We start from the raw sequence: 10,975 nt of genomic DNA, 5'->3' as shown, positions 1-10,975 counted from the left end.
TATCTCATTCCTTATCTCCAAAACCTAGCTTCGTCCGGAAACCTCGTTCCTCTACGAATTTCCAATAGTGCCCCTGTCACACCACCGCTCTCTTCTCCTAGAGGATCAACTCCGAGACTCCCGAGATGGCAAAGCAGTAATTTTCCACTCTCAGCTCCGTCAAGCCCAACACGGCGTCTCCACCACTACACATCGATTCCAGAATGCGACGAATCTGATGTCTCCACGGTTGATTCGTGTCGATGGGGAAACTTCCAACCGGTTAACGTTTCTCAGACATGTCCTCCGTCGCCGACATTTAACCTCGTTGTCGGAGATGTGTCGGTGAAGCCGTGGGAAGGTGAGAAGATTCACGATGTTGGTATCGATGACTTGGCGCTGACGTTAGGTCACAACACCAAAGGACGCGGCTAAAACTAAAAGTTGAAAAGGGTAACATCGTTATTTAACTATTATTAGGCAGGTTTGGTCCGGTTCGGGTATTGGTTTCTGGTTTACCCGTAGCTAATACAGATTGGTCGTGGTCTTCATGACTAATGTACAGTCTTTATCAATGCTTCTTCATCTCGCAAATCTAATATATGTATTATTTTGTAATGGTGTGAAAAGATGCAAGTGTGTGAAAGTGAGAGGGACCATTCCCATGTGGGTGATGGGGTCATGTGAATGTGATTTTTATCTATCTCTCTCTCTCTCTAACCACGCGTGACTGTCCAAATTCAATGTGCCTATCTATCATTCATCACACACCAATGTTTTTTTTTTTTTTTTTGTTTATCTTTAAGAAATTGAATGGGAAACAAAAAACTAGCTGGTATGAATCTACTGTTGCATGACTTGAGTTTGTTGTTGGTCAGACTCTGTTTTTGCCAAAAACATGACAAGTTGGTTCGTTCATGTGTTCTGTCTCTAAGGATACGGTATCAAATCATATCTCCTACACTATCACGTCATATCTCTTAAATATGTAAAGTGTATATTTGTNTATCTCATTCCTTATCTCCAAAACCTAGCTTCGTCCGGAAACCTCGTTCCTCTACGAATTTCCAATAGTGCCCCTGTCACACCACCGCTCTCTTCTCCTAGAGGATCAACTCCGAGACTCCCGAGATGGCAAAGCAGTAATTTTCCACTCTCAGCTCCGTCAAGCCCAACACGGCGTCTCCACCACTACACATCGATTCCAGAATGCGACGAATCTGATGTCTCCACGGTTGATTCGTGTCGATGGGGAAACTTCCAACCGGTTAACGTTTCTCAGACATGTCCTCCGTCGCCGACATTTAACCTCGTTGTCGGAGATGTGTCGGTGAAGCCGTGGGAAGGTGAGAAGATTCACGATGTTGGTATCGATGACTTGGCGCTGACGTTAGGTCACAACACCAAAGGACGCGGCTAAAACTAAAAGTTGAAAAGGGTAACATCGTTATTTAACTATTATTAGGCAGGTTTGGTCCGGTTCGGGTATTGGTTTCTGGTTTACCCGTAGCTAATACAGATTGGTCGTGGTCTTCATGACTAATGTACAGTCTTTATCAATGCTTCTTCATCTCGCAAATCTAATATATGTATTATTTTGTAATGGTGTGAAAAGATGCAAGTGTGTGAAAGTGAGAGGGACCATTCCCATGTGGGTGATGGGGTCATGTGAATGTGATTTTTATCTATCTCTCTCTCTCTCTAACCACGCGTGACTGTCCAAATTCAATGTGCCTATCTATCATTCATCACACACCAATGTTTTTTTTTTTTTTAGTGTTTATCTTTAAGAAATTGAATGGGAAACAAAAAACTAGCTGGTATGAATCTACTGTTGCATGACTTGAGTTTGTTGTTGGTCAGACTCTGTTTTTGCCAAAAACATGACAAGTTGGTTCGTTCATGTGTTCTGTCTCTAAGGATACGGTATCAAATCATATCTCCTACACTATCACGTCATATCTCTTAAATATGTAAAGTGTATATTTGTAATAATATGTATACCCTAGCTCCTCACTTATATATATACTCTTATTACTACTCAAGAAGAATTATTACATTCTCTATCTCTATATGATATCAAAGCTTCGCTTCTAGACCTAAAACTTTCTTCCTTCCCATTCTCGCCGTTTTCTTCTTTCTTCTTCTTCTCTCCTTTTTCCACCATGTCTTCTAATGGTATGACTGAACCTCAAGTAGCTTCGGCCACTGATGTTGTTCCTCTTACCACCTCTTCTCTTCTTCACATCAACATGACGAATGTCACGAAACTTACCTCCACTAATTACCTTATGTGGAGCCGCCAAGTTTATGCCCTCCTTGATGGCTACAATCTTGGCCACTTTCTTGATGTTGAGGTCGATAAGCCGGATCCCACGGTCACGACTGCCGGATCCACTGTTCCCAATCCTGCTTTTGCTGTGTGGACGCGCCAAGACAAACTCATTTACAGTGCTCTCCTTGGTGCCATCTCTCTTGCTGTGCAACCTCTCCTCTCTCTTGCCTCCACATCTGCAGACCTATGGACAACCCTGCGCTCTACCTACGCCAAACCTAGCTGTGGTCACATTCTGCAATTGAAACATCAAATAACCGAATGGAGAACGGGAAATCGTACTATTGACGAATATGTCCAAGGGTTAACGATGCGGTTCGATCAGCTTGCTCTGCTTGGGAAACCTGAGGATCATGAGGACCAGATCCGCTTTATTCCCAAAGGTCTTCCTGAAGACTACAAGACCATTGTTGATCAAACTGAAGGCCGTGATGTGGCACCCTCGATTCCGGAACTTCACAAAAAACTTCTCAATCGTGAAGCTACTCTTCTTACATCGAGTAATGTTGTTCTGTTCCCATTACTGCAAACTATGTCAACAACCATCAGCGCTCCAAGCCTTCCCATTCACGGCAACATAACCATAACCAAAGCTGGTCTTCTAACACCAACAGTGGCCAACACCGTGGCTCCAACCCTTACCTTGGCAAATGTCAGATTTGCGGTACTCAAGGTCATTCCGCTAGGCGTTGTCCTCAGTTTCAGTCCTCACTGGCTCAACGACCACTTTTTCCCACTCCTCGTGCCAACATTGCGCAGTCCTCTACTCCTTGGTTCATGGACTCTGGTGCAACGCACCATATTACGTCCGACTTAGCCAATCTCTCCCTTCATCAACCTTACACTGGCGGTGAAAAAGTCCTTGTTCGTGATGCAACCGGTCTCCCCATTCTTCACACGGGGTCAACTTCTCTTCCCTCACTGAAACGTCACTTGTTACTTACTAAAGTTATTCATGTCCCTAATATTCAAAAGAACTTAATCTCTGTCTATCGGCTGTGCAATGCGAATAATGTATCTGTTGAATTCTTTCCGAAGGATCTCAGCTCGGGGGCCCGGTTGCTCATAGGACGGACTATGGATGAACTCTGCGAGTGGCCAATCCCATCGACAGTCGCAGCTGCTTATTTTGCTACACCAACAGTAAAAGCGTCTGTTTCAGATTGGCACTCGAGACTTGGCCACCCCTCTCTTCCTATTTTAAAAACTGTTATTTCAAACTTTTCTCTCCCTCTCTCCGACTCTGCTTCAAAAACTTTTGCTTGTCTTGATTGTCACTCCAATAAAAGTCACAAGTTGGCGTTTGCTCAAACTATTATTTTTTCTTCTCTTCTCTTGGAGTATCTGTTTATGGATCTCTGGACCTCTCCCATAATTTATGTCGATAACTTCAAACATTACCTCATCATTTTGGATCACTTCACTCGATACACTTGGTTTTACCCTCTCAAACTAAAATCCGATGTCAAAACCACTTTCATTCGTTTCAAAGCCTTAGTCGAAAATCGTTTCAACACTAGAATAGGCACCCTCTTTTTGGACAATGGTGGTGAGTTCATTGCGCTTCGTGATGTTCTCTCCACTTCCGGTATCCAACACATGACCACTCCTCCCCATACACCCAAACACAATGGCTTATCTGAACGCCGACATCGACACATCTTCGAAACCGGTCTCTCCCTTCTCCACCATGCCAAAATTCCAAACACATATTGGTCCTATGCCTTTGCAACTGCGGTTTATTTGATCAATCGCATGCCCACTCCCGTTCTCTCTCTTGTTTCTCCATATCTCCAGTTATTTTCCACCGAACCAAATTACTCCAAGCTCAAAATCTTTGGGTGTCTTTGTTTTCCTTAGCTACGCCTAGATCGCTCTCATAAACTTGAATCTCGCTCAAGCCCATGTGTTTTCTTAGGATACTCTCTCACCCAAAGTGCTTTCCTCTGTCTTGATCCCTCTACACAACGTCTTTATGTTTCCCGGCATTTGCAGTTTGTGGAAACTTCCTTTCCCTTCACCCAGCTGACTTCAAAACCCTCTGCTCCGGCGGTATCGAACACTTGGACTCCGCCGCTTTCACTGATTCCTATCTCTGCTGCTCCACTCGTCGAGGCTCCTCCTTCGGAAACTGCGGTCCCCGACTCTGGTTCTTCACCAAAATTACCACCGACAGAGGTTGCTTCACCTTCTCCATCCCAATCATCAACCTCGACAGCCGCGGCTACACCATCCTCGTCACCTCCACTATCGGACTCCTCACACAATAATCAGGATTCCCCCATCGTCTCCACCAATGATCCTCCTACCGCATCTTCTTCTCCGTCTCACTCCGTCGTAACAGAACGCCATGTGTCCTCGTCATCAGAAAGTAACATGGATTCTCAGCCCAGGCCCAATACAGAGACAGTCCCAATAACTCATTCTGGATCCACAACATCTCAGTCTGCGAATTCCAGCCCATCGCACACGACATCTTCGTCCTCGACAGCACAGCCACCGCCACCGGATTCGAACGTTCACCCAATGATGACTCGTGCAAAACATGAGATTGTGAAACCCAACACGAAGTATGCACTCGCCATTGCCACCATTGACGTCGAACCAAAAACAGTGATTCAAGCCCTTGCCGACGACAAATGGCGGAATGCCATGTCCGATGAGTTCAATGGACAACTCCGACGTTTCACGTGGTCTCTGGCTCTGCCGGCTCCTCACCAGAACGTTATTGACACTAAATGGATCTTCAAGCTCAAATACTTACCTGATGGATCGGTTGATGGGTACAAGGCGCGTCTTGTGGCGCGCAGCTACAACCAGCGAAAAGGTATTGATTACAACGAAACGTTCAGTCCAGTTATTAAATCTACCACGATTCAGATTGTTCTTCAGTCAGCGGTTGCGTGTGACTGGCCTATCAAGCAGCTCGATGTGAAACAAGCCTTTGTGCAAGGGACATTAGAGGAGGAGGTTTACTTACTAAAGTTCTTCATGTCTTATCTCCTACACTATCAAGTCATATCTCCTAAATATGTAAAGTGTATATTTGTAATAATGTGTATACCCTAGCTCCTCACTTGTATATATACTCTTACTACTACTCAATAAGAATCATCACATTCTCTATCTCTATACTGTCTCCCTCTATACACATCTAAACGGAAATTTTGTAGAAAGTTTGAACGAGACTCTTGACATTTTTTAAGAAGTATTTGTTTTTGTGGATAGTTTGTGTATGAGACATTTTAATTTTCACTTTTGATTTATTTTTTAGTCATTGAATAATGGTATCTTAGTTTTTTTTTATTTATTTTTATGAAGATTTATAATTTTTGGCTTGGTTTTGTTAGTATGTTCTGATTGTACCTTACTCAAGTATATATAAATTTGTCAACAATTATATTTTATATTTTATTTTCTCTTTTTCATAAAAATGTCATTTTAATACATTTCACACAAATTATATTAAAAATAATAATATATGTGTGTTTTACACTAATAAGTGTGAATTTTATAAGTTTATGGAAAATAGCTTTGAATTAAGAATAATATAAAAAACTTAGTGTAAAAAGCATATTAAAATAATATATATATTTTTGTTATAAACTTATTAAAAGTATATATAGTAAAACTCTTTGTAAAATGAAAATACTTTTTTAGACTTTTTTGTGAAAGGAGTACGTGAAGAAAATTGAAACGAATATGTTTTTTTTTCACAGTGAAACGAATATTTATTTTTTGTAGTCGTTTTCTTATTGCTTTATTTAAACAATTTTGGTTCTTCACATGAGTTTAAGACATGTCCATTTCATTTGGATATTCATATTTTTATTTTAACAATGGGCAGTGTGTTATGTCTTAGAATTTAATTTCAACTAGATTTGGACCCGTGCTATAGCACGGGTTAGAAAACATATTATTTCAAATGTTATAAATGTAATTGTTTATAATATTATTTGGATGTAACTCAAGCCATAAATTTTTATGGTAAATATCACTCATGTAAGTCTTATAGTGTTAATATCTTTTAAAACATATTTAGTTTTTAATTTTGTTTGATGCTTTGTTGTTTTTTTTTAAACTACAACATTGGAATTCTTGGTTTAATTTCTACAACATTGAAATTCATTTTATTTATATTACACTTTTTATACAACATTGAAGTACAAAAAGTGCTTTAGCACGGATCATATTCTAGATTAAGACCCGTGCTAGAGCAAGGGTTGAAATTCATTTTATATATATTGTAATTTTATATATAATATAATTTATGTGATTGTTTTTAAAAGTTTTTTTAAATAAAACATTATGGAATAAAATCATATGCTAAATATGATGACTTGAAAAAGACACTTATTTTGTAAGTTTTATATTATTAATGATTCAAGATAAGTACCCGTGCTATAACATTGGTTAATTTTATTTTATAAATTTTTTTGAATATTTTATATTTTAAAATAAATTTTAATATGTTGTATTAGTTTATGTATGTGTAGTTATTTCAACAATGTATATTCTACATCATGACTTAAATGTCACCACCAGTAGGTTATTGGTGCGCCAGGGTTCGAGGAACGCTTGGCGCACCAATAACCTACTGGTGGATGTGGATATCCACAGTGATGGGTTAGGATCGATGCCCTGCAGGGCCAGCTTGGAGTCCGTTTGGGCGCTAGCGGTGAGCTAGTGGGGTCCACGGACGGGTTGTCACAGTTAATATTTTCTATAAATTACGGATTATTACCAAAAAAACCATTATGAAAAATTAATGAAATTTCAAAATCAACGTATTCGTGTAAGAATACTTTTCACCTGTGAATTATGTGAACATGGTAAAAATATATATATATAAAATGTTACAATTTTTGGAAATATATATTTTTTGTGTGATATAAAAATCAAATTTTTATATTTATGGTTAATAGAGTAACTATAACAATTTTTCATAATCTAATAAAATTACTCATTTTAAATATATTATGATTTTTTTTTGGTACTAAGTTTATTTATAATGATAAGGATTATTGTGTCATTCCTTTTTAATAGCACATAGATTAATGTACAATTAAAACGTATATTCCTATTCGGTTATCAATATTTCCATTTTTTAATGAATGTATATTCCTATTCGTTTTTTTAATATCAATAGTTATTGGGAATTAAGTTTTTTTTAATGAGTTGGAGATAATTCAGGGGTAATATATTTCTTTTTATAATCATTTATAATAACTATTGAAAGCTTGTTATTTAAATTATTATGGTAATAATACTAGTATAAAAAATAACATTTTTTATATGATTTTGTTAAGAAGTTATATGTTCTTTATTTTTATTTTACTTTATATGTTTTATAGCCTTTTTAGAATATTTTACTTATATTGATTTTGAGAAATCAATATAAAATATAACTTCGACTTGTATATAATTATTGATAGTAAAATTTTGACTTAAAATAATATGTAATTATTTAATTAGTTTTAATATGTGATATTTAAATTTGTGTAGATATAATGGCATGTTAATTGTGACATATCGAATTATTATTCAGTTAATTGTTTTTTTTTGAAAATATAGTGGCAAATTAATGTAATTAAGTAGAAAATTTAAGGGTTTTTTGCTAAATGTGTCTCGAGCTCTCTGGCGGCAACACATCAGCTTTTTCAAGAGAGTGCTTCTCTATTAATATATATGAGATTACAGATATATTAGGCTTTCAAACTAGATATAATTTGGACCTATGTTTGTCCTAAAAAGCTTATTACAGATTATTGCTAAAAAGCCTATTTAGTTTTACTAATGCTCCTCGATTTAATTTGTTACTGGATATATATTTGCTCCATGATTTATGGTTAATGTGTATCCTATATATAACCTATTTTTATGCATTTGTAATCATTTATTAAAAATATAAAGTATACAAAAGCTAAGTCGTGTATTTCCCTTTTTATTAAAAGGGGATGGGCTCAAACATGTAATCGTATAGTATGACGTCAATAAGCCGAAAGGTTTTTTTCTAAAATAAATTCTTAATGGGTTTTGCACAAGAGAGTTGTAAAGAGAGTTGGGTAATCGGTAAGAGCCGAACACAATCAATAAGACAACATAGCATAGATTTGGTCCATTTTTTCTTTCTGGTACAGTTAATCACCACAGGACAAACTAACTAGACCAACTAATCAATTATTCTTTTGCCATCAAGGCTTACAATCTATGCGCACAAACTGCCGAAGCCAGTAGAAGACACAAACTGCCATCAGTATTATATTCTCCGAATATCTCCTCTCCCAATCCAGCTTTATCTTCATACACGACAGTGACACGTCAGCTACGCCTCCTAGTCACACCTCACTCATCCGTTCCCTGGTACAACTTCCTGTGTTCTCACAACTCCTTGTTCCAACAGTGCTCTGCTACTGCAACTGCATCTTCAATATCCCCCTTTTTGACTCAGGTTGATAACCAAGCAACTGCTGCATCCATCCCTGAAAAACAAAAGACACACAGAGACACAAGGCACAACACAGAACAATAGAAACCCAAATCCAACAAAAAGGACCAACGCCTGGTTCAAACTTATTACAACCAAACAAAACAGAAACAGGTCAATGACCAGCAAGTTCAAAAAACAACATGGGAAACAAAAAAAAACACCCACTCCCCCACAACAACAAAATCCTGCTCCCCCACAAAAGCCACACCCCTTCAATCATCAGACTCCGAATCCTCATCTCCCCCTGCTTGGTTAGCATACATGAGTCAAAAACAGACGAAAGGAGGAATTAACAAACGATTGGGACAAGAGAATTCTTACCTGCAGCAAAGGCTCTTGCAAAATGCGAATAGCCCGATGCATGGCTTTGCGTTCAGCTGCCGAATCAGACTTAACCGGCACCTGTGACGATTCAGGTCGCTTGTTCTTTGCAACAGCCTTGCGTGGAGATGGTTGACACTCAACAACAACCGGATGCTGGGCCTGAAGCAGCTGGTAGATCAAACTGGGAAACGGTAACCGGAACGTTGACTGAGCTTGCAGACCAAGCTGAAGGATCTGATCATAAACCAATCGACCAAAATCGAAAGGTATTTGATGCATGATCATGTAGATGATCATCGCCCTACCTGTAGATATGTAACCATGATTGGAAGTAGGGGACCAGTTGCTGCAATAGAGCTTGTGCAGCTCCTTGATTGTTGAGTTGCGGACAACCGCAGGGACCAACTGCTTACACTGTTTCACCTTCCCATCCAACAGGAACAAGGCCAAATCCTCCTCCAGAATTGCTGCAGTCCGTTGTCGTTGCTCACGCAGATCCACCGATTTGAGCCCAAACAACGCATTGATTCGAGCAGGCGAGAAGTCGTACACCCAGTCCCGCACAAGGACATCCACCAAATCAGTATCCACCTTGACGGTCGGCAGATTCGCCCAGAATTCATGGACCACCTCAGCAACATAGGGACCTATTTCCATGACAGTTTTGAGCAACTCGGACTGCTTGAGAAGGGACTTGACCGTTCCATCATCACCACACACAGCACTGGCTTCCGGAGCCAGAATACGAGTGGAGAAAGAAGCATACTTGCGTGCAGCCTCGGTAGAGATGAACCGTTTCCGGTCAAAGGGAGTCAGAACAGGACCATGAACCCGGGGTCTGCTGGTACACAGTCGTTTGGGTTGTGCACCAGCGACTGAGGATTCTGTGTGACGCTTGCGAAGTCGAGAAGACACACTCGATCCAGGAATGTTGACTGATGGATCAGTGTCGGAGACTTCAACCACCGGGGAGTCAACTTTAATGGGCTTCAGAGGAGGTGGGGCAGAGGAAGAGTCACATGCAACAGGTGATTGTGGAGGCTCAGACCGGGAGACAGCAGGACCGTCACGAGAAGAGGCCGTGGAGAAATTCTCAGGAACCCCCTCTGATTCAGGTCCGTCTGGATTATAGAGGACCATGGTTATGCACGGTGGAGTTGCTGGAGTCGCCTCCAACGAAGACGAGTCGCCACCACCCATCTGATGATCCACCGGAGCAATGTCCTGCCTGGGCTGGACAAGGCGCTGCAAGCCGCTTAGGATTGACTTTATTGATGCAGTGTTATTAGTACACAGAAATTCAAAGCGATCGAGAAAAGAAACAAAGAGGATTGAGCAATTGACTGTTCAAATTCTCAAGGATGGTGATGTGTGAAAACCCTACCCCTCGATCCTCTTATATATACCACTAAAATGGGCCGGATTGGGCCTTGAAGAGAGTTTTTTTGATGCATGTATCTCTAGAAGTCGACCCAATTCACTGCACACGCTAGGCAACCATTTAATGCAATAATGCTTAAACACAACACTCACAACACAAGCTACAACCCATTGATCGATGTATTAAGACTTCACAGATCAGTGTTCAGGGACCAGAGAGAGATTGATTCATGGCAAATATTAAAAATTTTAGTGCAACCAGAACATACCTGGAAACCTTTACTTGCAAAATCATGCCAACCTTCTTCAAGAAACCCACATCGAAGACTACCACAACCTCTTGAATTGTCAAAGGATAATAGTTGACACAATGGATAGACTTTCACATTGTCATGCCTTCAGTCCTTTTAATGCCATCCAAACATATACCTACTTTTTGTTTTTTTTTTGTTTTTTTTTTTTTTTTT

At 39.6% G+C, this 10,975-nt stretch overlaps 3 protein-coding genes across 3 annotated transcripts in view; all 3 read left to right on the top strand.

Annotated features, from left to right (window-relative positions):
- Positions 1-414, top strand: part of LOC104699050 (BES1/BZR1 homolog protein 1-like) — a 6,374-nt gene extending 5,960 nt beyond the window's left edge. The window contains exon 3 of the mRNA XM_010414404.1: positions 29-414. Within this exon, the coding sequence (XP_010412706.1) occupies positions 29-414 (386 nt within the window). The remainder of the gene's footprint in view (positions 1-28) is intronic.
- On the top strand, positions 897-1,399 carry LOC104699049 (BES1/BZR1 homolog protein 1-like). The gene is made up of 2 exons (XM_010414403.1): positions 897-920; positions 974-1,399. The coding sequence occupies exons 1-2, from the start codon at positions 897-899 to the stop codon at positions 1,397-1,399; spliced, it is 450 nt and encodes a 149-aa protein (XP_010412705.1).
- Positions 992-3,834, top strand: LOC104791292. Its single transcript, XM_010517140.2, has 2 exons — positions 992-3,216; positions 3,353-3,834. Exon 1 carries the CDS (start codon positions 2,145-2,147, stop codon positions 3,129-3,131), a length of 987 nt encoding a protein of 328 aa, XP_010515442.1. The 5' UTR covers positions 992-2,144; the 3' UTR covers positions 3,132-3,216; positions 3,353-3,834.

This window comes from Camelina sativa, chromosome 6 (assembly GCF_000633955.1).
Source record: "Camelina sativa cultivar DH55 chromosome 6, Cs, whole genome shotgun sequence".
Taxonomy (NCBI): Eukaryota; Viridiplantae; Streptophyta; class Magnoliopsida; order Brassicales; family Brassicaceae; genus Camelina; species Camelina sativa.
The sequence above is the reverse complement of the archived record's forward strand: the minus strand, read 5'-3'. Positions and strand labels throughout refer to the sequence as shown.